Source organism: Vanessa cardui, chromosome 5 (genome assembly GCF_905220365.1).
Source record: "Vanessa cardui chromosome 5, ilVanCard2.1, whole genome shotgun sequence".
Taxonomy (NCBI): domain Eukaryota; kingdom Metazoa; phylum Arthropoda; class Insecta; order Lepidoptera; family Nymphalidae; genus Vanessa; species Vanessa cardui.
Window position 1 is genome coordinate 11,003,449 of NC_061127.1, and position 27,023 is coordinate 11,030,471.

A 27,023-nucleotide genomic window follows, 5' to 3' on the forward strand; every position below is an offset into this window, starting at 1 on the left:
TATATATATATATATATATATTGAATTGAAAAACAGACAAAAGTACCATTTGAAATAAAAAATAATTGCTCTTGTTCAAGCCCCTGTATCAGAATATAAACAAACAAAACCGTTGCAAATGTTTATTGTTTTCAGTTTATTTCTGTATTTATTCTATATATAGCCAATATTACATTTTATTAACATCAGGGACGCTTGATATATATAAATAGGCCTTCTTACATCTACACTCCATATCAGACAAATATAAACTCATATCAAATATCGAAGAACATACAAATATGTAACCAATTCTATTTTACAATATATACTTCATATCAGAAAAATTCTACAAAAATAAATATTAATAATAAATAACACAAAACTAAAACATGATTATCATGTAATCCTTGCCTTGTTTTGGTCCCTACTTTCAATTTGTAAAAAAAAATCTCTATATATAATAAAATCATCGGGCACAGTACAAACATCATGTATACTCAAAATTTTCTCGCATACACTCAAAATCTCATCAAGTAGTTTCTAAATTTAACTACGGTCAGTACAAAGTTTTATTGAGACCATTTTCGCCACCTAATCTTACGAATTGCACTTATTTAAATATTAAATAAATAAAACTTACTATACTACTGGGGAGGTAAACTCCAGACGGGCATCTCCTCCCTTTTCTTCTCCTTCTTCTTATAATAGTGCCTGTCTCTCAATCTCACGTCATCTTGCCTAAGTATCCTAAAGTCTGTGCTCTGATGGTCACTGCGCCAGTTCACCATGTCTATACGTTTACGGGGAGACCCTTCCTTTCTATACAATTTCTTTTCTTTATCATTTTCGTCGAAGTAAATTTTACTTTTAAGGAACAGTTCATTTTTCTCCATATCGCTTGGGAGTAATTCATCATCGTCCACATCGTCACTGAACTCTATGATGTCATCTCTATTGAAGGTGAAGGAATGTGGGTAGTAAGCTTGCAGAATGTCTTCCTGCTTGTATTGCTGCATCTGTATCCACACGTGCGGCAGCAGCAGCGGGAACCTCTTGAGCCAGTAAGAGACGAACCCATCGGGCAACTTCCCGAGGCTCTCACGAATTTCCACGTCCAGTTCTCTGTAGTGATGTTTCTAAAAAGATAAGATAATTAATGGCAATAAGTGGAATAAGTTAAATGTTTCTCGTAAAACGTTATTAGGTTAATAATGAGTTGAAATATCATACTAAAGAGCCTTTATTGGAATCAAAAGATGTTCCTGATTTACTATATTCACAGTAAAGTAAAATAACAGGCTGTACATTTCCCACTGCTGAGATAAGGCGTCCTCTACCATTAAGAAGTTCAGAGTAAGTTTGGAACATATTCCAACACGCTGTTCCAATGCAGGTTGGTGGAATGCACATGTGGAAGAATTTCGATGAAGTTAGACGTTGGTTTCGATTAAATTAGGTGTTTTCCTTCACCGCGAAGCACGAGATGAATTATAAACGTGGAGTCAATATCTGTTGACTTCCAAGCAGGATACATTAATTGAAATAATTGTATTTAATTAACATGACGTTGTATTTTTTAAATGTTAAAAAAGAGTAACTACTGAGTTTCTTGCCGGTTCTTCTCGGTAGAATCTACTTTCCGAACCGGTGGTAGCTTCATTTAATTGTAAAATGACGATTCAAAAGTGCTTATATAAGCCTACTTGAATAAAGTTTATTTTGATTTTGATTAAACACAAATTAAGCACATATATATATATAGTGCGCTTGCCTGGGTTTGAAACCGCAATTACCGGTTAAGATGCACACGTTTTAACCACTGGGCCATCTCAGCTCTTACATTCACAGGTTGTCCCTAAAATAAGCGGGTCCAGTGCAAGTGTGAGGTGCGGGCTGACCTTGTTGCGGATGGCGCGCAGCAGGTGCGCGACGCGCTCGCCGCGGTATGTGCGGCGCGCGCGCAGGTCGGCGGCCACGGCGGCGCACACGTGCGCGCGCCAGTCGCCGCGCACTACGCGCCGCGCACCACGCTCCAGTACGTGCGCCGCGCCCTCCCCGCCGCCGCAGCTCTCCACCTGGTCGCTCACATCCTGGCGACATACAACATACTTGTATGATATATTTTCCCCTTCGATATTGCTGCATTTTTACTATTATTGACCTGATATCATAGTTGTATATTATTAATTAAGCCCGCAGATCAACCTGAGTCTTGGCTTTAACCCTGAGGCCGCTTAAGAGTTATTGGGTTTTCGTATCAAAAAAAATGAGTAAAGAAAATGTGAACACACCCGTGCCTCGGAATGCACGTAAAGCCGTAGTGTGTCTAAACTCTTTTCAGACATACTGGATTTACCGTCCCATCGAATTAAGAGAGAATAATAAGAGCACCTGTGTTTGTCTTCGCAGTCGGGCATGTAAGGTTAATTAGCCAATATATTATATTATGATGTATTTATTTAATACTATGTAATATATACACTAATAACTTTTTAAATTCATGAGTTATAACTGGCCATAGTCACATAATGACTTTAATTATGTAACTATGGCAACGAAAAAAATAAAGAGAGAAGACTGGACATTCTTTTGGGGAATACATTTTTTTATGTTGAAATGTGAATAATAAAATTAATATAACAAAAATAATCGAATTTACTTGGAGATAATCTTAGATCCTTTTATCTCAGAAGTGGATAAAGGTATTGCGCCCACAATATTCAGTAAATATTGCCGATAACTAATCATCAATTATAAGAGTTGCATAGATATTGTCGATAAAGTATCTCCGTAACAATGGATGAAGTTACTAAAAAAAAGCAAGCACAGGCAGCGAAAACGTCGTCGTGACCGAAGCGGAATGCACGAGCAACGAAAAATGCGATCGAACGATTGTTCCTTGGGATTTCTTCGTGTTAAAAGTCGCAGTGTTCGCGAACAGTCTACGAGACGTCGTGATGAATCGAACCGGAGACGCAGCCGTGGCCGACGCCGCAGTCGGAGCAGCAGCTGTAAGCGACAGAATCGACGTCGCCTCGGCCGGGACTCGGATGGCAGATCCAACAGGAATGATCGTAGCGGACGCTCAGAGTCTAGCAGCGAGCGTCATACACCTTCAGTTTCTGGCCATCGACGTCGCAGCCTTCGCCGGGGCTCCGCCGGAAGATGCAGCGGGACAGGCCGCAGCGGACGGTTAGAGTGCAGCGGCGAGCGTCGTGCACCTCCAGCTTCTGGTCACGTGAGTACTACTAATGTTCTTAATAATGACACACAAGTGATTCTTGCCTCATTAGTAGAACTCTTAGCCAAAAGTCGATCCCAGAATAATAAATTTCCTATGCTCGGTAATGTGATTCCCGATTTTGACCCTATGGTCAAGAGCCAGACCATGTCTATGTGGATCAAAAAGGTTGAAGAGTGTGCAAGGCTTTACGGTTGGGGGGAAGAGCAGATCATTCACTACGCATTGCCTAAACTGACAGGGGTTGCGAAGACGTGGTATCAAGTTCTACCATCCATGTCGTATTCGTGGCCTGAATGGAAAACCAAGTTAGAGGAATCATTTCCAACTAGTGAAGACTATGCTGAGTTTTTGACTGAGATGCTATCAAAACGTGTCAAATTTAACGACTCTTTGGAACATTACTTTTATGAAAAAAATTAATTTATTAAATAGATGTGAAATACAGGGTAAACGAGCGGTAGATTGTTTACTGTACGGTATTGAGGATCGATCCTTGAGGTTAGGTGCAAAAGCTGTAAAGTGTCAAGAACCTGAACAAATTCTAAAATATTTTCAATCAATTAAGCAGCAACCTTACGAATTTGTCAAAAATATAATGAATCAAGATAAGCGTAATAATATTACCTCCTCGATGTCTATAAATAATGCACGGCAAATGACAAGTAACAGCGAAAATAGGACCCTTAGATCTCAAAATAGTACGTCAATTGTATGTTTTAATTGCAATGAAGCTGGGCGGGCATATTAGTTCTAGATGCTCGAAAAATATATTAAAATGTAATGTTTGTAATAGATTAGGTCACTTGTCTACCTATTGTCCTAGACTACCTTCCGATTCTATTAGTAAGGATGATAAATCTAATGATACAGATGCATAAATACGACTAATGACAATAAATGTTTAATGCTGTAAAAAATCAAGGGTGAACTTATTCAATGTTACGTCAATTTAGGTAGCCAATGTACTGTTGATTCAACAGAGTGAGGCAGTTAGGATAGGAATTGCGTGGACTGATAATAACTTACCAACCATGAAGGGTATATAGGTAATAGCATAGTGATGCCTTTGGGTGTCCCTGACGCAACGATACAAATTCAGGACATCGTGGAAGAAATCAATGCGTATATTCTACAAATTCCTTACTATTTACGCAAGATTGTTCAGTTAAATTGTAATTTAAAAACAGATGTTATTTTACATTCTAAAGAAATGTTTGCATTACCATGTATTTCCACGAATAAGTATTTGAGGTCGATTCGAATTAGTGGTTCTATACGAGGTACGTTGAATAACGAATATTATTTGATGCCGGGTGAGTATAATATAGATTGGCAGGAGTAAAATACTGGTACAAAACTTTAGTGATAATACGATTTGTTTAAGTCAGAGTTCATTGGTTACACGTGCTGCTTGTATTGGAAATCACTTAAGTTTAAATTAATTGGATTTTAATAATCCTAAGACTAGTTCATCTATTAATCACGATAAGCAACTTAGCGAGGATGAAATTAACAGACTTAAAAAGATACTTAAAAGTTATGATACATGTTTCTCAGTAAATTTACGTGACTTAGAGTTGAATAATGTGGTTCAAATGGAAATAGACTTGAATGATACGCAACCAGTAGTTAACCGCCCGTACAGACTCTCTTTTTCGGAACGTTGGTTAGTTCAATTCATGGTGAAGGAAATAAAAGACGTAGGACTTAACCTTAAATTAAAGAAATGCAGTTTCCTTTATACTGAACTAGACTTTTTAGGATTTCAAGTCACTTACTTGTTAAGGGATACGTTCAGGAACGCGAAAAACGTTAGCTATAACTATACATAACTTCACAACCCCGCGAAATGTTATGATGTCGAGCGCTTTATTGGCCTGGCTAGTTTCTTTTGTCAATTTGTGAAAGACTTTACGCTTATCGCCCTCCATTAACAGACCTACTTAGGCCTAAATTTGGATGGAAATGGACGACTGAACAGTCTGAATCGTTTAGAATATTAAAAGCAAAGTTAGTTGAACGTCCAATATTAATGTTATATATTTTTTTGAAACCGAAATGCACACAGATGCATCAAAAATAGGCGTTGCTGAAATTCTCCTGCAAATCGATACAGACGGTTTACTGAGGCCTGTAACGTATTATAGCTGTAAAACTTCAGTCGATGAACAAAAGATTAATTCCTTAGAATTAGAAAATTTAGCAGTTATCGCATAATTGAATCGCTTTCGGGTTTATTTACTAGATATATAAGATTTATGCGTGGATAAATTATAAAGGTTACTCCAGTGATTACAGTGACAGCGACTAGAGTGAGAGTTCAGAAATTAGAGAGTCAGAGATTTAGAGAAAGAATAATAAGTATAAAACAAAATATATATATTTTTAAATATTATTTTATAATGATAATAATAATATAACATGGATTGTTTTTAATAAGTGTGTAATGCAATAAACAATTGATTATTTACGATTATTATTTTCAGTTGATTTTTAGTTGATTCCTACAATATTATTAATTTTTTTTTGAGATTTAAGGTAATGATTTTAAGTAGTGTGTGTCATTACTAAGAATGTTGATATTTTGATGTAAATTTGAAACATATGAGCAATCCGTGCAGATAATGAATGGCATTCAGAAATGGATGTCGCACATATGATTGCAAGATAGTTTTTAAGGCCTGAGCGTAAGTTGTCGTGACTGGTCAGTGCAGAAAATGAATGGCACCATGATAACGGTGTCGCACAGATGACCTTAGACTGTGACAAATTGCGCAAGAAAAAGAAATAGAGAATGAGAATGAAGTATTATTAATGAAATTGAATTATGATACAGATTTGTGATTATGATAATGATTATATAATGAGAATATGATACATGAATATGATGTACTAAATGAATTCGAAATGTGATTATGGATTATGTACATTTATATATATTATACTATATTTATATATATTATACTGATTTTGACATAGATTTTCATAGTTTTTAAGGCCTGAGGGTAAGTTGTCATGACTGGTCAGTGCAGAAAATGAATGGCACCATGATAACGGTGTCGCACAGATGACCTTAGACTGTGACAAATTGCGCAAGAAAAAGAAATAGAGAATGAGAATGAAGTATTATTAATGAAATTGAATTATGATACAGATTTGTGATTATGATAATGATTATATAATGAGAATATGATACATGAATATGATGTACTAAATGAATTCGAAATGTGATTATGGATTATGTACATTTATATATATTATACTATATTTATATATATTATACTGATTTTGACATAGATTTTCATAGTTTTTAAGGCCTGAGGGTAAGTTGTCATGACTGGTCAGTGCAGAAAATGAATGGCACCATGATAACGGTGTCGCACAGATGACCTTAGACTGTGACAAATTGCGCAAGAAAAAGAAATAGAGAATGAGAATGAAGTATTATTAATGAAATTGAATTATGATACAGATTTGTGATTATGATAATGATTATATAATGAGAATATGATACATGAATATGATGTACTAAATGAATTCGAAATGTGATTATGGATTATGTACATTTATATATATTATACTATATTTATATATATTATACTGATTTTGACATAGATTTTCATAGTTTTTAAGGCCTGAGGGTAAGTTGTCATGACTGGTCAGTGCAGAAAATGAATGGCACCATGATAACGGTGTCGCACAGATGACCTTAGACTGTGACAAATTGCGCAAGAAAAAGAAATAGAGAATGAGAATGAAGTATTATTAATGAAATTGAATTATGATACAGATTTGTGATTATGATAATGATTATATAATGAGAATATGATACATGAATATGATGTACTAAATGAATTCGAAATGTGATTATGGATTATGTACATTTATATATATTATACTATATTTATATATATTATACTGATTTTGACATAGATTTTCATAGTTTTTAAGGCCTGAGGGTAAGTTGTCATGACTGGTCAGTGCAGAAAATGAATGGCACCATGATAACGGTGTCGCACAGATGACCTTAGACTGTGACAAATTGCGCAAGAAAAAGAAATAGAGAATGAGAATGAAGTATTATTAATGAAATTGAATTATGATACAGATTTGTGATTATGATAATGATTATATAATGAGAATATGATACATGAATATGATATACTAAATGAATTCGAAATGTGATTATGGATTATGTACATTTATATATATTATACTATATTTATATATATTATACTGATTTTGACATAGATTTTTATAGTTTTTAAGGCCTGAGCGTAAGTTGTCGTGACTGGTCAGTGCAGAAAATGAATGGCACCAAGATAACGGTGTCGCACAGATGACCTTAGACTGTGACAAATTGCGCAAGAAAAAGAAATAGAGAATGAGAATGAAGTATTATTAATGAAATTGAATTATGATACAGATTTGTGATTATGATAATGATTATATAATGAGAATATGATACATGAATATGATGTACTAAATGAATTCGAAATGTGATTATGGATTATGTAAATTTATATATATTATACTATATTTATATATATTATACTGATTTTGACATAGATTTTCATAGTTTTTAAGGCCTGAGCGTAAGTTGTCATGACTGGTCAGTGCAGAAAATGAATGGCACCATGATAACGGTGTCGCACAGATGACCTTAGACTGTGACAAATTGCGCAAGAAAAAGAAATAGAGAATGAGAATGAAGTATTATTAATGAAATTGAATTATGATACAGATTTGTGATTATGATAATGATTATATAATGAGAATATGATACATGAATATGATGTACTAAATGAATTCGAAATGTGATTATGGATTATGTACATTTATATATATTATACTATATTTATATATATTATACTGATTTTGACATAGATTTTCATAGTTTTTAAGGCCTGAGCGTAAGTTGTCGTGACTGGTCAGTGCAGAAAATGAATGGCACCAAGATAACGGTGTCGCACAGATGACCTTAGACTGTGACAAATTGCGCAAGAAAAAGAAATAGAGAATGAGAATGAAGTATTATTAATGAAATTGAATTATGATACAGATTTGTGATTATGATAATGATTATATAATGAGAATATGATACATGAATATGATGTACTAAATGAATTCGAAATGTGATTATGGATTATGTAAATTTATATATATTATACTATATTTATATATATTATACTGATTTTGACATAGATTTTCATAGTTTTTAAGGCCTGAGCGTAAGTTGTCATGACTGGTCAGTGCAGAAAATGAATGGTACCATGATAACGGTGTCGCACAGATGACCTTAGACTGTGACAAATTGCGCAAGAAAAAGAAATAGAGAATGAGAATGAAGTATTATTAATGAAATTGAATTATGATACAGATTTGTGATTATGATAATGATTATATAATGAGAATATGATACATGAATATGATGTACTAAATGAATTCGAAATGTGATTATGGATTATGTATATTTATATATATTATACTATATTTATTTATATTATACTGATTTTGACATAGATTTTCAGGTTGTAATGTTTAATATGCAATTAATAAATTTATATCATTTGTATAAATAGCCTAAAAATTTACAATATTGATGTTACGATTTGTAATTAACTTTTACCCGCCCTATGTGATGTATTTGGGCCAATGTTTGTTCTATATATTATCATTAATTGTATACCTTAATTAAGCTAGTATTATTCTGTTTACTTTTATTTTTTTTTGCTTTTTGTTTTTTATTTTTCCTTCCTATGAAAAATTATACGAGCTAGTGGGAGGACCCACTAAGATAGGATGGCCGAGCTGTAAGGTTAATTAGCCAATATATTATATTATGATGTATTTATTTAATACTATGTAATATATACACTAATAACTTTTTAAATTCATGAGTTATAACTGGCCATAGTCACATAATGACTTTAATTATGTAACTATGGCAACGAAAAAAATAAAGAGAGAAGACTGGACATTCTTTTGGGGAATATATTTTTTTATGTTGAAATGTGAATAATAAAATTAATATAACAAAAATAATCGAATTTACTTGGAGATAATCTTAGATCCTTTTAGGCACAATAATTTATCCTGCGTAATTGGCTGTTCTTAAATGAGATTCATTTTCTTGGTAATCGGTTGGAATCATCATCATATTAAATTCAGTTTACAACATTATAATAAAATTTCAAATTCAGATTATTTTGTATCCGTCATAAACACACAGCAAAGCGGTACTATGACCAACTGTATATATACGTTATATTTTTTGTTTAATTTCGACCCATCTGATGTAATCTAACCTGTAAGAAGTTCAATATGGCCTGCTTCCCCCAAAACATGGGGTACTTGAGCACGGCGGCGCAGGCGGGCCTGGCGTGTGCGCGCTCGCCGATCATCGATCTGATCAAGATCTTTGCTATCAGCACTTCTTCCTCTGGCAACACTTTCCTATAGAAAATTAAAAAAAAAAACATTAATAATAACACTTTACATACTAAGATAACAACAACAACAGCCTTCAATTTCCCACTACCGGACTAAGGTCTCCTCTCCCTTTGAGGAGAAGATTTGGAACATATTCCACCACAATGTTCCAATGCGGGTTGGTGGAATACACATGTGGTAGAATTTCTATGAAATTAGACACATGTAGGTCCTTACGATATTTTCCTTCATCGCCGAGAACAAGATTAATAATAAACACAAATTAAGCACGTGATTATTCAGTGGTGCTTGGGTTGAACCCGCAATCATTGGTTAAGATGCACGCGTACTAACCACCGGGCCATCTCGGCTATTGAGATATTAATTAAATTTCTGCTTACTCCAATTGATCCAAATTATATTCCCCAGTGAGTATGTTGGCCTGCCTCCTCAACACGTCGCCGAAGGGATGGTATCCCTTTGACAGCACGTAGTAAAACACACAGCCCAGAGAAAACATGTCGACTGATGTTGTCTGAAAATTATTCAGATTGGATTAGATTTTTTGACAGTTTCTTTTTAATTCTTATATTAATCAATATTTTATGACAAAGGTCTAACAAGATTCATGCTAAATATTATTATAAAATTTATTGTACACTACAAAAAAAATACCGTAAAATATATCGATAAAAAAGTGTTTAATTTTTATTTTATTTGCCAATTATTTTATAATTACTACAAAATCTATATACACGATAATAGTAATACATATCAGTATATAAACAAACTTTACTATAACAAGCACTGTAAGTTTTAAATGGCAACTATGAACCACTATACACATTTAAATACCGCTTTTTTTTATTCTTTATTGCACAAATAAAACATGTACAAAGGGCGGACTTAACTCTGTAACAGCATTTTCTGCCAGCCAACTCAGAATAATGTAGGAGAGTAGTCAGTAGGGTGTGCACAGAAGGTAAAGAAAAATTTAAAATATATACATAGCAATAGATGCCTATAATACCGCTTGAAAGTCTTCGAATATTATATCCACGCATTTTAACAAGTACACAGAATATTATTGTTTATTCATTCATGTATATTTGATTAGCAGTCGCACGCGACTTCGCTTATGTTTTAGGGCGTTGATTGTCACGTGTTAGGCAAAAAAGTACCCTATGTCCTTTCTTGAAGATCAAATTTGCTTCAGACCAAATTTCTACAATTTTCGTTCAGCGGTTTGGTCGTGAATGAGCGACATACAGACAAACAGACAGAGTAACTTTCACATTTATAATATGAATATAGATTGATAAACTAAGTATAGTAACTGATTTTGACGACCTCCGTGGTGTGGTGGTCCGTCGAGTGGTGTGTACACCGTTTTTCATGGGACGCCACTCCGAGGTCCCGGGTTCGATTCCCAGCCGAGTCAATGTAGATTATCATTTTTCTATCTTGTCTTGGGTCTGGGTGTTTGTGGTACCGTTGTTACTTCTGATATTCCATAACACAAGTGCTTTAGCTACTTACATGGGGATTAGAGTACATTACTCTGATGTGATTTTGTCTCATATTTATATTTATTTATTATATTATACTTTAAGTGCATCACCCACCGTTCTTTCTCCGTTGATCATTTCGGGCGCTATCCAGCCGTCAGTGCCGGTGACTCCGGAGCGCCTCGAGAAGCTGACTCGTCCGATGTTTAACTTCTTCGAGAGACCAAAGTCCGATATCATCGCGCGAACCTCGCCCGTACCGGACGGCATGGACAGCAGGACATTGTGAGGTTTGATATCTCTGTGAACTGACAACGATAAATTAATCACAAGTTTAAATATCCAATAAAGTAAAGTAACAGCCTGTACATTTCCCACTGCTGAGATAAGACCTCCTCTTCCATTAAGGAGAGGGTTTGGAACATATGGCCGAATAGGCTATTTGACTGGTTTTTAAAATCCATTTTATATTATTTAGTAGAGGTTAAGGAACCCAGTAAAAGTTGTTTTTTTTTATTTCTAGTGCATATTTGTCGAAAAATATCATATTAAAAATTCCATATTTAAATAACGCGCGAAAACGCTACATGAACAATATGGCGCGGCAATGGGGTCGGTGACGTCACTTTGCTGTATTTTAATCTGTGGTACATATAGTAAAAAAGCAAGGTTTACAAGAAAGTGACTTCATCATAAGCCCGGCCAATCAGGAGCGTTTTGTGTCAAGTGACAAACTTTTGAAAAAATGCATTTTTATTCATTGATTTTTGAATAAATTAAGTATTATTTTCAACTTCCGTTAGTAAATAACCATTTTTAAACTCATAATATACACTGATTACAATAATTCACAATTTATTTTTCGTATTGTCAAATAGCCTATTTCGATGAAATTAGACACATGCATGTTTCCTCACGATGTTTTACTTCACCGCCGAGCACGATATGAATTATAAACACAAATTAAGCACATGTATGTGGTGCTTGCCTGGGTTTGAACCCGCAATCATCGGTTAAGATGCACGCCATCTCAACTCTCTAATATAGAGTACTATTTAAAAAAATATGTCTTAATTGTAACGGAATTAAATTAAGTATTAATTTACACGTAACAAATAATCGAAACGCTCGTTTTAAAAAAAAGAGACAATAAACTTCGAGAAAGAGAAAACACTATATATGTATATAAGATGATGATGAAATTTGTAGTTGATTTTAATTAAACGGAAATTTTATGTAGTGATATTATGTTTTAAAATTTTCAAACGTATTTATATTTTAGTTCAATAACGTTTTGGACTTTAATACTTCGTCATGTATAGTATAGGTTGGCGGACGAGCGTATGGGCCATCTGATGGTAAGTGATCACCATCACCCATAGACAATGACGCTGTAAGAAATATTAACTATTCCTTATATCGTCAATGTGCCACCAACCTTGGGAACTAAGATGCTATGTCCCTTATGCCTGTAGTCACACTGGCTCACTCACCCTTCAAACCGGAACACAACGATACTGAGTACTGTTATTTGGCGGTAGAATGACTGATGAGTGGGTGGTACCTACCCAGACGGGCTTGCACAAAGCCCTACCACCAAGGAAATATAATATAAATATACATTGGAGATTAGAAAAAAAAAACAATCTTGACCTACAACCTTGAAATGTTAGCAAAACACATTCGATATTCGAATTTTAGGTACAGACTAAAAAGTTTGAATGTAAATTACCGATATCCATGGAATGTAGATGCGAGAGACCCAGTGTCGCCTGTCGTAACACTTCAACGGCTTCGATCTTGCATTCGAAATTCAATTTCTTCTCGACATAGTCCTGTAACGTCGCCGAACACAGCTCTAACGCTATGTATCTATAGGAAATATATATTAAATTTATTTAAATTCTCATATTTTATTTGATAGAGCTCGATATTTCGATATTATCTACGAATGTATTGTTCACGAGACTACAAGACATCACGACATAGTATTAAACAAAGTCGCTTTCTCTGTCCCTATGTCAAACCCTAAAACTACGCAACGTATTTTGATGCGGTTTCTTTTTTTTTAATAGATAGAGTTATATAGTTATGAAGACAATATAATTACGAAACACTGATAATTTTATAAGTTTCTAATGTGATGTCGTAAATAAGCAAATTCTGTATTATTTTAGTATCATTACACCCGTGCAAAGGCGTGGTGGGTCGCTAGTTCGCAGATAATGTCTAAATATCGAACTCCATCGAATAAAAATTAAAAAAAAAAACATATAAAAAATCCGGTTTTGAATAATTGTACTTAAAAAAAAACATGTTCATTTAAAATATTATATCAGCATATTAAACTTGAATGCTTTCGTAATACGTATAGAGATGTGTTATCGTGTTGTTTGTTTGTCTAGTATCGAACCTGAACTGTTTGTCGCGCTCGGTGCAGTAGTAGCGCACGACGTGCGCGTGCGCATCCGACTCGCGCAGCAACGTCACCTCGCGGTCCGCGAACGTAAAGCACTCCGGCAGAAGGCGCTTCACGGCCACCGCGCGCTTGTCGAATGTGCCCCTGGAAGTATTGCATGCCTCATGTAACACTAAATCAATACGAAAAGTATACACAGTGTATTGTCATTTGAAAAGAAAATAGTTCAATACATCCATTTTTCTACATAATATTTGTATGACAATATAACCGGCGCCAAAAGTAAGAGCTAATTTCAACGATTAGGATTGAAACTGGTTAAAAAAGTTATTTCAAATATCAATTTAATTAAATTAAAAAGCTTGTATAAAACTTGACTTAAGTCTTATTTGACCTTGTATTAACAATTTTTATTAAGTAAGCTTGTTCCACCTACCTGTAGACAAATGTTCCTTCACATCCCTTCCCCAGCACTTGATCTGTGTAGAAGCTGATCTTGCCGATACGAACCTCCCCCTCCCCGAGCTCCACCAGCTGACCCGTCACCTCTCCCTGAGAGGAAGTAGACGAGTTCGAACTCCGTGAACCGCCTTGAGACAGTTGTTGGAACTCTCGAGCCTGGTGACAAATCGGTTTATTATTCTTTGATATTATTGATAAAAAAAATTCAAGTGGACTTTTACAAGCACTTTTGAATCGTCATTTACCAATTAAGTGAAGCTACCACCGGTTCGGAAAGTAGATTCTACCGAGAAGAACCGGCAAGAAATACAGTAGTTACTCTTTTTCAACATAAAAAAAAATACAGTCATGTTAGTTAATTCAATTATTTAAATTAATATATCCTGCCTGGAAGTCAACAGGTATTAATTCCACGCCTTTTTATCATCAACAAAATTTTGTATCGAGTAATACGCTTTTTTACCAATGTATTTTTATAAACGATTTGAATTTACGAGACGGCGAAGTTAAAAATGTCTGCGGAATTTTATCATAGAAACGGATACCTTGCCCCAAGAAAGATTTATTGACTTTGCGGAGTCGGAAACTTGGCGTTGTAAGCTTATCCTTACTTCTAGTGCATTTACAATGATTATCACTGATAAAAAATTAATTGTAAATACGTTAGTCTATACTATAAAGGAGGTTGAAAATATACTAGCGACACCCAGACACCGCCTCCACCCCCGGTTTCGCACAGGTGCACAGATATGAAATGTACAATATTTTTAAAGTACTTACTACTACTATTTAATAATTGGACATTACTTTCAAACCTGTGAAATTATCAGTGTTTCTGTACACTATGTCTGTGTTGATGTGCATGTGTTATAATAAACTTTCATCTTGAAATTATCAATCTATTAAAAATAACCGCATAAAAATTCGTTGTGTAATTTAAAGATCTTAGCATACATAGGGGACAGACAGTGGTAAGCTACTTTGTTTTATAACTATGTAATGATAATGATTAGTACGATTAAAAGTATGAGAACGATTAAAGGCTAGATAATATTATATTTTTAGTGTAAATAAATCTAAAAACAAATTAATGAAGATATTGTCTTTAATATAGTAAGTATAACCTGTAGTTGTAGCCAAGAATATAAAGGTATTTCCGGTCAATAATTTAAAACAGAAATGAGTCATTATTTTTATAATTTTGTGCTCTCTCGTTATTTTAATGAATGTGCAAAATATACCATCACGAATGTACGCAACCAGCTATATAAAGTTACTGCTTTATCAGAAGGAATGGTAGCTAGCAGCCAGCAAATAAATTAAATATAAAAAGTCGATAGGATCTTTACTTCCTTATGGATTAAGATTGTTTGTCGTTAATTTTGTTTTTTTTTTTATAGATAACGATTATACACATGTGCTGGTGACCAAATACAACGTCATCTTATCCATAGATAATATTAGAACACAATAATTCCCTAAACTATAATCATACTAGCGACCCGCCCCGGCATCGCACGGTTACAATGTTGATACTAAATATACTACAGAATGTCTTACAATGTTGACAGTTTTTCAGTCATTCTCTAGTATGTGCATACATTACACATATAAGCCTTCCTCCTCAATCAATCCTCTATTAATAAAACCGCATCAAAATCAGTTGTGTCATTTTAAATATCTAAGAATACATAAGGACAGACAGCGATAAACGACTTCGTTTTATATTATGTAATGATAATATATTAAATATTAAAAAACAATTCTAATTCTAATTTAATTTATTTTTTTACATATACCTATTATAAGTGCTGAGCGGGACTCGGTAGCTCAGGTACATAATTATAATATTATGTATATAAAAATCCCGTTATTATTTAACATACCGTATCTACTTTAAGTGTCTTTAAGTGATATGAATTAAATATTTTCTATTATTATTTAAATTAAGCTAACTTCCAAAACATTTTATTTAAGTAACTTCAATCGGCATTGAGAAAGCTTTTTAGCTTATTTAAAAATAATGACCGTTATATTCATTTAATTCAATAATACAATCAGAAGATCAGTAGCATAAAGCTCATTCGAATCCATTTTATTCAATTTGTTTTTTAACATGGTATAGATTGGTGAACGAGCGTATGGGCCACCTGATAGTAAGTGGTCACCATCACCCATAGACAATGACGCTGTAAGAAATATTAACTATTACATCTTCAATGTGCCACCAACCTTAGAAGCTAAGATGTTATGTCCCTTGTGCCTGTAGTTACACTGGCTCACTCACCCTTCAAACCAAAACACAACAATACTGAGTACTGTTATTTGGCGGTAAAATAACAGTATAACTGTTGTGATTATATGATGAATCTGATATAATAATCTATATTCATATTATAAATGTGAAAGTAACTCTGTCTGTCTGTCACTCTTTTACGAGCAAACCGCTAAACCGAATTTGATGAAATTTGGTGTGAAGCAAACTTGAGCTCCAAGGAAGGACATGGGCTCCTTTTTTGCCTGACACGTGACAACCAACACACTAAAACGCGAGCTAAGCCGCGGGCGACTACTAGTAACAACAACAACAACAGCCTGTAAATTCTCACTGCTGGGCTAAAGGCCTCCTCTCCGTTTGAGGAGAAGGTTTGGAACATATTCCACCACGCTGTTTCAATGCGGGTTGGTGGAATACACATGTGGCAAAATGTCTATGAAATTTGTCACATGCAGGTTTCCTCACGATGTTTTCCTTCACCGCTGAGCACGAGATGAATTATAAAGACAAATTAGCACATGAATCAGCGGTGCCGGCCTGGGTTTGAACCCGCAATCATCGGTTAAGATGCACGCGTTGTAACCGCTGGGCCATCTCGACTCTGACGTGAAAACTTAAGAAAATATAATTCATAATACCAATAACACTACAACATATACAAGCCTAATTATTTAAGTAATATTTCAGTTCCAAATTTGAACCATTTTTGAGAACTTATTTTTTTTTATTCTTAATCATATTTGTATATATTGATTAAATGACCTACATACATATTCTTGCCGCTAGTATCAAACAATCGATCGTTTGTCAAGGGCTAACTCATTTCAATATTATAGCTACACCATCAATCTATGTACCCTAACATCGAAATATGTATATTGACACTACATTGTAATGACTAAACATCGTTAAAACCTTTTTGGATCTGGCTGTTTTATCTCATACCTAAATTAAAAAAAATAAAAAAATATATTGACGTCATAGCGCTCTCATCATTTAACTATTCCCAACAAAGACTAGCTGTCTCTTTATATCCAGAGTCTGAGTCTTCAAGACCCGAGAATATAAAAGACACTTATCGGACTTCCTGAGGAACGGAATCGACGACAATGACTATCTTCAAACTACTACGAAGATATTATAACAGTTAAACCTTCTTTCAAAGATCGCTTTATCCATTTAAAATTGGAATCTCGGAAATCACTTTTCCGAGATTCCGAGATAATAAAAAAAAAAACGACATAATAAACATGACATCGATGATACTGATTTGTATTACATGAAAAATTATAATAATAATATGGTGTCCTTGAAATTATACAATGTGTGTGTAATTATGTTAATTACAAAAAAAACCTTGTGTTTTGTGAAAATAAGTCATTGACCTTATGATGAAATATCCCAAATTAAAAAAACACGCAAAGTCAGTGTTACCTCAAATACATCATTGTTTACGAAAATAATAAAATCCCGATCGAAAAACGGAAAGCACGATAACAGTTTAACTCCGAACAGTATCAACGATAAAGAAATTACTTCATGACATAGAACCGATTAATTAATACTGCAAGCCATTATTTCCCATTAAACATCATTGAAGAATATTTTTGTTTCGATAATATTTCCAAAAATATCCGATTTAGTGAAAGATTTGAAGAAAAACTTTTTGCGCGTTTCAATTTAACAAAAAAACAATTTTGTTCGCAGTTTTGACTAAAACTTATCAATTCTATAAAAGTCAGCTATGGTGATATTAAGTCGTTAGTTGGAGGTGTAGCAAACATTACAGCCGATGGTGACATGCGCAAGGTATAATAAGGTATTTTGGACATTGCGGAGGATTTTATTATTATTTTATGCATGATTCCAGATGAGTCCAGATGGCCCAGTGGTTAGAACGCGTGCATCTTAACCGATGATTGCGGGTTCAAACCCAGGCAAGCACCGCTGATTCATGTGCTTAATTTGTCTTTATAATTCATCGCGTGCCCAGCGGTGAAGGAAAACATCGTGAGGAAACCTGCATGTGACAAATTTCATAAAAATTCTACCACATGTGTATTCCACCAACCCGCATTGGAACAGCGTGGTGGAATATGTTCCAAACCTTCTCCTCAAACGGAGAGGAGGCCTTTAGCCCAGCAGTGGGAATTTACAGGCTGTTGTTGTTGGTTGTTGTTGTATAATTCCAAAATATAAGAAGACTAAGTTACTCCTAATTACATCAGTTATCTGTTACGTTAAAATTAGTACAGCCAGCAGAAATTAGCCGGAACAAACAGATAGACAGACAAAAATTGTATTTACAATGTATATATATACCGAATATATATACATATGCATTTAGTTAAAATCTGTTATTTGAATATACAAACAGACCCTAATCTCATTATATGTATAGATATGATCAATATTTATTTTATCAGCTGATATGACAATGTCCTGCAGACCGATTTAGACCACGGCGGCTATTCTCTGAGACTAGCCAACTACGCAGGACACATTATAGTGCAGAAGTCTGTATTCCGTTCAAAACCGAATTTAAAAAGCTAGAAAGCTAAGACCAAGCCTTTAGACCGAGGAGGCAGTCAGCCTATGTTAACATTGGCCATTTATTGACGCAAATTTAATTACCTACACGATGCTGATGATGATTTATGCAAATTTAATTATTGGTTTCGACAACACTTAGTATAATTACCATTTAAAAAGTAAAAATTATTCATACCCAACTGTACAAATATCATCATATTTAAACAAGTAGCATATACTTTAAAAAATATGATATAATTTATAAATTGAATTCAACTATAAAATATATCGACTTACTTGATAACGGAGATACCAAAACATGGCGACGACCAGGCCGGTCAAAATTATAAGCAGGACTTTCAACGCCTTGTTCTCTTGCTGATGGAGCCAGATGTACCCTTGCTTGTACCACAGATCTGGTCTGAAGTGGAACTCCTGAAACTCATCGGTCTGAACTGAAACCGATACTGAACTAGACTTCAAATTGGTCTCGTTTTCACCGTCTTTCTCAGAATCCGTGTGAACTTCTCCATTTATCAATTTAACGGCATTGTTCTGGGTTAAATGCGCGTTGACGAAGTTCATGTTTGGCAGCTGTGGCATCCAAGATGTGGTGAGTTCCGGCACTTTGTAATGTCCGAGGAGTAAATAAGGCGGAGCGACGTGCAAGTTAAGATCGTTAAGTTGGTAGTGGACGTTTTTAAACGGCTCGTATGTGACCCGTTCCGCTTTCGCTTGGTTCTCTGTTACGGGACCCTCTAAAAGAAGTGGTCTCGTATGCCCTGTGGATATTGTCACTGTATTTTTGTCCACTAGCGAGGACAACGCGTACAGGCCGTGATTGTGCTCGCCTATGTATAAAGTAGGACTGAAATCAGACAATTAAGAAGAAAAATCCTTTATCAATGCAATAATAAAATAGCACATGTATATCAATTAGTATATCTTAAGATAACTTACTACAGTTCTATATTGGAATTCTTAATTCCCTGACCATTTCTTAAAGTGGAGGCATCTTCCATGATATGGTCTAACGTGTCATCGCCTATAGAGTTGAAAGGGACGGATATAAGTCCTTCTCTGTCTAGCAAATAGGCGGCAACGACTGGCGTTTCAAAATTATGTGACCACACGAGGTCGCCAGTTTTTCGATCAAATGACATTATCCGCCCATTCGACGTCGACGTAAAATGTATGATACCTAAAATAAAAATATTAAGTTACATACGATAAGCTGTGAGTATTAAACGAATGACATACGAGTGAAATGACAGGTCAATAGATAAGGGATCAATGGATAATTATGATTACTTTGTAAGCGCATCATTTCTCTGCCCAGTAACATGATATACATATTATCTATATATATTTACTAATTTTATAATGAGAGATCGTGAACGTTGTTTGCGTCGGGTAGTAAATTTCCGATCCACAGATTGCAAATAGAAGTTTAGAGAAAAAATTGCACCTTTTGAACGGTACATTATTCCAGATAGTCGAGATACGCTCACTAATTCGTGCATCTTAAAAAAATCCATAGTGTTGAGTAAATTGCTTCTCTCAAAAAGTTCTAAAAACAAAGTCCACAGCAGCATGCCTATCTTCTAAGGATATTATTTACTAATATCCATGTTTTTCTTTTAAAATTTGATCAAAAATAATTAATTGTTTCTCTTATCTTTTTTATCAGATATCGTTTGTATGTTTAGCATCTTAATCAATTCAAAATGTGAGTCCTTTACATGATATAATTAAATTAATTATCGTAAGACTATCTTATTCAAATTCAAATATCAAATTACAAGACCATTCAAAGTTATTTTTTTTATTTAATTTTTCGTAAATAAAATTTTTAGTCAGGTATATTGTGGAGTTATCTCAAATAGTCTGTGACACGATGCGTTCATCTATCTAGAAAGTACGATATAATCTGTGTTTATTCAACACGCCGGGCGACCATGCCACGATTATTTTGACAATTATCGCACGCTGTTTTCTTGATAACGCGTAGATTATCAAAAAAACGCATATTTAGTAAAACCCACGTCTATAAATAATAATGATTGATTTCAATTATGAAATTTTGTTAATCTTTGAAGATTACTAACATATAAATGCGATAACTGGTATTACTGTCGGTTTTTTATACCGACCCTATCAACCAAAGAATTTTATGAGCTTTAAAAGTGCGTAACAATACGTAATAAAAAAATCGCAATTAAAAGCTATATTCTTTTATTAATTCTTAAAAAAAATTGCTCATATTATCGATGTCATTCACCCTTGAAAATTTTTATTACCTAACGTATGCTTACAAATTTGAAAGTAACCTATAAATAGATTACAATGACTTGCTAAACTTGATTGTCAATAAACGTAAGATCACTGTACCGAAGACGTGCGTCGTGTATTTATATAAGGACGTGAAACGCAATAGCGAGACTTAAGATCACAAATTATTTCAATTCCGTTTTAAAATATTTGGTATACATATATGTATGTATCTCTGTCTCCAGTGGATAAAAAGCGTGCATCTAACCGATGTATGCGGGTTCAAACCTAGGCAGTCACAGTTGAATTTACATGTGCTTAATTTGTGTTTATAATTCATCTCGCGCTCGGCAGTGAAGGAAAACAATGAAGAAATCTACACGTGTCTAATTCCATAGAAATACTGCCACATGTGTATTCCACCAACACGCATTAGAACAGCGTGTTCCAAACCTTCTCCTCAAAGGGACAGGAGGCCTTAGCTCAACAATGGGAAATTTAGACGCTTTTGATGTTGTATGTAAACTTGCGTTTTTTCAACTCTTATCTTATAATGAACTATCGTCATTATATTTCGGTTAAGTTAGAGTTTTTATAATTTAACTGAAATTTACTTTGATACATTATAAACTACCGAATAATAATGTGCAGTGGGTATGTTACGGTTCACAATCTCACTAGATAGATTATTATCTATAACGGTATTTACAATTTACAAACGAGGGCTACAAGAACCAAAAAATTCAATGACAAATGTTAGGTTAGGTTAAGAGGTAAATTCCATACCATAATCGTTAAGCATTTCTTTGGCCATCGCATGCGAGGTGTAATCGAAGAATGTGACGTTCCAGTTCTGATTCTCATTGTTAGCATCGTGCATCAGTATGTTGTATTCCGTGCGGGCGATGTAAACACCACGCTTTTTGCCTTCGCACGTGTGATCATTGTCACTGTTGAATATCTTTGAACTGTCGAAGCCTGAGGAAATTGTTGTTTGTAAATAGTTACGCAAACAAATCATCAATGTGAGATATGTGGCAATAGTGCTTAAACCAACTCTTTGTGTCTAAAAATTCTCAGAAATTTCAGGAATTCATAAAGTAAATCTAAATTACATTACACTCCACAATACAAAACTAATTTGGAAGCTAATAAATGTTGAATTAATTATATCGGCACCCTACAATGTATAAGTGGCAGGTTCGATAGTGAACCTAATGATTTATTTTGGTACCCATTTCGAACATGAGCTTTGCACTTTACTACTGAGTATGAGGGAATGAGTCGAGATGACCCAGTGATTAGAACGCGTGCATCTTAACTGATGATTGCGGGTTCAAACCCAGGCAAGCACCGCTGATTCATGAGCTTAATTTGTCTTTATAATTCATCTCGTGCTCAGCGGTGAAGGAAAACATCTTGAGGAAACCTGCATGTGACAAATTTCATAAAAATTCTGCTACATGTGTATTCCACCAACCCGCATTGGAACAGTGTGGTGGAATATGTTCCAAATCCTCTCCTCAAAGGAAGATGAGGCCTTAAGCCCAGCATTGGGAATTTACAGGCTGTTGTTGTATGAGGGAATCTAGGCGAAATATACCTGAAACATGTTCTCGCGTCCCAGTTAAAGGATCGAGCATGAACCACGTGTCACTCTTCTTCCCTGTATACAGAATACCCTCGGTAGAACGACAGGGAGCGTTCGCCACCAGCTCCGGTATCGTGAACGGTAACTTCTTGAGCATCTGTTTGTCTCCTCTCGGACCATACATGTAGAGGAAACCGTGGCGAGGATCCGGCAAAAATTGGGGCATGAGGTTTGCATGTTGATTCGGGACTTTTACTACAGGTTCTACAAACAAAAATACAAATGTAAAAGAATATCCTGTACACTGTTACTGACACAAAACGATTCTATTAACAGTAATTAGGGTTTTTATTTCAATTTATGAATTTTAAATTGTCATTATCACGGCACGATCTTTCCGCTTGCACACAATCAGAGTACCTTTTTTGTACAATCGGGATAAGAAAAGGTTCGTCACCTTAAGATCTATTTTCGTGTGTTTAGTATGAGCCATAATCTGCTTTACTGAATGAGATTGACATATTGCGTCGCAATGATTCGATGTTTATATTCAAAAGGTACTAAGAGTTTACGACTTGATAAAAGGAATTAATTTGAAAACTGCTGAAGGTTTTCTTACTCTGACTGTATCTAACCACAGCGTACCTAATGTAATGCGTGTTACCGCACAATTAACTTTTATGTTATTTCAATCATTTTTTTATAAATCCAGTATAAATCGTTATTAAATATTAATTTGCATTCATTATTACCAAAAGAAAATCCTCGAAATTGCTAATGTGCGGCGTTTATTAACCCTTTATTATGTGTTTATTTTTCTAATTATTTAATAAAAAAAAGACCATAACTATAGATGCAATTTAGTTGAAATTTCCAAAGGATTTATCTTGTCACTGCAAATAACGTAGACATTTTAAGCGTCTTTTGTAGACTACTACTACTTTGAGTATGTTACTACTAACAATTTGCAGTTAATATTTAAACTTTAACACGATTAATTAGGAGCTCATTGATCGAGTGTCGAACGCTGATTCTAGATCACAATGTTTAAAAATTCGGGATTATATACCAACATTTTTAATATTTTCAAATAGTTAATATACATTATTATACGGTTTCAATCAGAGTTCGCCATAAAAGCGCATAATCCATAATCAAGTGGATCGAATTTACGATATGTCAGTGAGACGCAAGCTCAAGGCCACTACATTTCGTATTAAAATTAGCGTATGTTTCAAACAAAGTATATAATAATAACAAACGAAAAGACTTTGAGACGCCTTATAGAATAGAAATTGTGCAGAAATATATTTCATCCTACGGATATTATAAATGCGAAAGCCGGTGAGAATGAATTTTAATCCTACGAAAATAAAAAAGTCGGTGAGGATGGATATATGCATGTTTGTTACTCTTTCACGAAAAAACTACTGAACCGATTTGGACGAAATTCTACAGTTATTTAGGTTATACATCAGCATAACACATAGACTACAATTTATAATGATTTGATACAATTTGGTGACTGGGTCGCTAGTTGATAATAAATATCGTACTTAAATCCAATTTGATAATTTGATTGACTTACGAATTTTATAATCCATTTTTCTTTATAATAATTGATTAGTTTTATATTGTTTTATTATTAATAAACATTCTAACATTATTTTATTAATTACGTCATCAATAATAGAACGAAACTATCAGATGCATCTGTCGTGCTGACCGCATGCCGACGTAAAACTGTGTTTTTTGTATTTTTAAGCTTTACTCTTCAATATTTTATCGACAGAATAAAAAGCGATAGTACAACAATGAGATGGCAATTCGACAAGGCTGGAATTAGGCTATGGATCCGTTTTAAGTTGTATCCAAGGCACGTAGTTTAACACGGGCCATTTTCTGACAGAAAATACTAGAACAAAACTTATTTTTTATCAAAATATCTATGCTACTAAATAACAATGACTAGACTGGTAATTAGTTAGATATCAAACTAACAGACAATACATGTTACATGTACATTTAATGAAACCTATTTTAAAAAACAAAATATGAATAACCTATATATCTATTATTATTATTACGCATTACTAGGTACTTGTATACGTAACTCCACATTGCCGGCGCTCGATGCGCGTATGATAAAGAACGAACGCATTAATATTGATAACAAACATCAGGTATGTACATTCCGACTGGCATATCTTTATGTAATAGTATATGGAGAGTGGTTTTTACTAAATATTACTTACATTCGATATAATTTCACTATTTATATTTTGACACGGCGATAACATGATTGATTAATATGAATAATATGATAATAACAATGGAACATGTTCTAGAAATTATGCATGAGATTTTAATAAATCATATCATTGTTATATTATAGCCCGAGTAAATTGAGATGTGAAATAAAATTTAAATAGTGGTAGATTTTCGTGCATTACTGACTCAATGAGTTTACTCTTAATCAAAAGCAAACGACAATATTTTAGTTTTAAGAGTTTGTTAGCCAGGGTATTTACAAGCTTTAATGGGGTAAGAATAGCTTCAATATACAATGCAAAAATCTTTAGACAAAGTAACACATTTGATTTGATGTTGCATTTCTTCATGCTCTCAGGCCTGTTTTAATAAATTATATAAGTCAAACAAACACAACAAAACACAAAATAGCCTTAAAGCCTAAAATATATGGCAAAGACACTTAAATTGAATAGTATATAATTAAACTGAATTTTCATGTGCATAATTTGTATTATGAAATTCCATGTGTGGAATGACAACTCTCCACATTTCATTTCATCATAAATCATTCATTTCATCATAAACACATGTTAACAATATGAGAGATCAAAAGTCAGTCTATAAAAGCTATATAAAAGTTTACTTTTATAATCGACTACAGTAAATCCTTTTTTTTTTGTAATTAGAAACATTCTTTAGATATATACAAATATTTATTTGTACTTAATTTTTACTTAAACAATTCTAGATCTGATAAAGTAATAAATTGGGAAAACCAATAATTTTTATAATTTATTACATTACGGTATACTCAAGCAACTATATCAAATTATTTATAAATAATATTAAAATATATTATTATAAATAAGATTGTAAAATAATTAGTGTATTATAATTTATCACTATCAATAAAATTAATCCCCTAATTAGGTTAAAGCATAGCACTATCTATCATATTTTGTTTAATGTTTAAATAAATACATTAATCTTTTAAAATGAGTTAAGGAAAACTAGAGATAATTATTTTACATAAGTTTATGACATTTTAAATATAGAACAGGCGATAATCATAAAGGATATAAAATATGGTTTTATGAAGAATTAATATCCTAATATCCTTTAATTAAACGGAGTACTATAGATAATCATATTATATTTTAGTATTTAAAGTTAGTAATTTCCCAAACTCTTTAATCAAAATATTACATTTTTTTAAATAGAATCAAAAGGCTTTTAAACTTTTTGAGACCTAAAACTAGTAGATCTACTCTGATATAATTATATTATTTATTAAGTGCCATTTATTTCACAGTTTATTAAAGTTTGTTGGATGAAAAAATACTTCACAACTTCTTTAATATTTACAGAAGGTATATATAATTTTATTAAGAAAGCATATAAATAATAAATCTTAGATTTACCCAAAATTACATCAGATGTTAAAGTTTTATTACTATATTCAATTTCCACGATATTAATTCCCATTATATGACTTAGAACAAAACATAAGCTTTATTAGTGTATAATGATATGCAATATTATTGTAAATATCGGAATTATTTTTCTGTTACCGTCTTTAAGTTTCCAGATTATATTTCCCGATTGAGGCTCCACAGCCACCATGCCGCCCCCTAACGTGGCAAACAGCAAAGGCCGGTCATCTAAAGCTCTAGATAATTCTGTATTTTCCTGTAAAATAACCACTATTCACGTCACATTCATTTCACCTTGCACTTTAAATATTTAATGTGGGCATAACAAAGCACTTCACCTTTCTATCTTTATCCACAACAGATCCAACACCGAAGGATTCTACCACAAACAATATTATAAATAAATACTTCATTTTTATTTCATTCTCATTAATGACTATGTATTAATAAACCCATTCTGGTTATTAAATTTATATCAACTTAAAACATAACCAATAAATAGAAAAATTAAATGGTATGTAGTCTAGAAACAATAATCACAAATGATGAGATTATCGTCGGACTTGTCATATGTTCTACAGACTATAAAACTTATGAAAATAAAAACAAACCAAACGT

The 27,023-nt window shown here is 33.6% G+C and overlaps 1 protein-coding gene across 1 annotated transcript; it reads right to left on the reverse strand.

Moving 5' to 3' along the window:
• Positions 1 to 10: 10 nt before the first annotated feature.
• On the reverse strand, positions 11 to 26,983 carry LOC124530046 (serine/threonine-protein kinase/endoribonuclease IRE1). Its single transcript, XM_047104023.1, has 14 exons — positions 26,744 to 26,983; positions 26,544 to 26,661; positions 22,732 to 22,983; positions 21,915 to 22,106; positions 19,818 to 20,058; positions 19,155 to 19,725; positions 14,022 to 14,203; positions 13,580 to 13,729; positions 12,899 to 13,038; positions 11,284 to 11,474; positions 10,060 to 10,193; positions 9,535 to 9,682; positions 1,881 to 2,072; positions 11 to 1,118 (listed from the first exon to the last, which is right to left on the reverse strand). The coding sequence occupies exons 1-14, from the start codon at positions 26,816 to 26,818 to the stop codon at positions 627 to 629; spliced, it is 3,078 nt and encodes a 1,025-aa protein (XP_046959979.1). The 5' UTR covers positions 26,819 to 26,983; the 3' UTR covers positions 11 to 626.
• Positions 26,984 to 27,023: the final 40 nt, after the last annotated feature.

Bases quoted from the DNA above. Each gene is read 5' to 3' on its own strand.
- LOC124530046 (XM_047104023.1), bottom strand. From the start codon at position 26,818: ATGAAGTATTTATTTATAATATTGTTTGTGGTAGAATCCTTCGGTGTT. The intron at 26,662-26,743 runs GTGAAGTGCTTT...GTTATTTTACAG, and splicing joins TTGTGGATAAAGATAGAAAG to GAAAATACAGAATTATCTAG. The intron at 2,073-9,534 runs GTTAGATTACAT...GTATGTCGCCAG, and splicing joins CCATATTGAACTTCTTACAG to GATGTGAGCGACCAGGTGGA.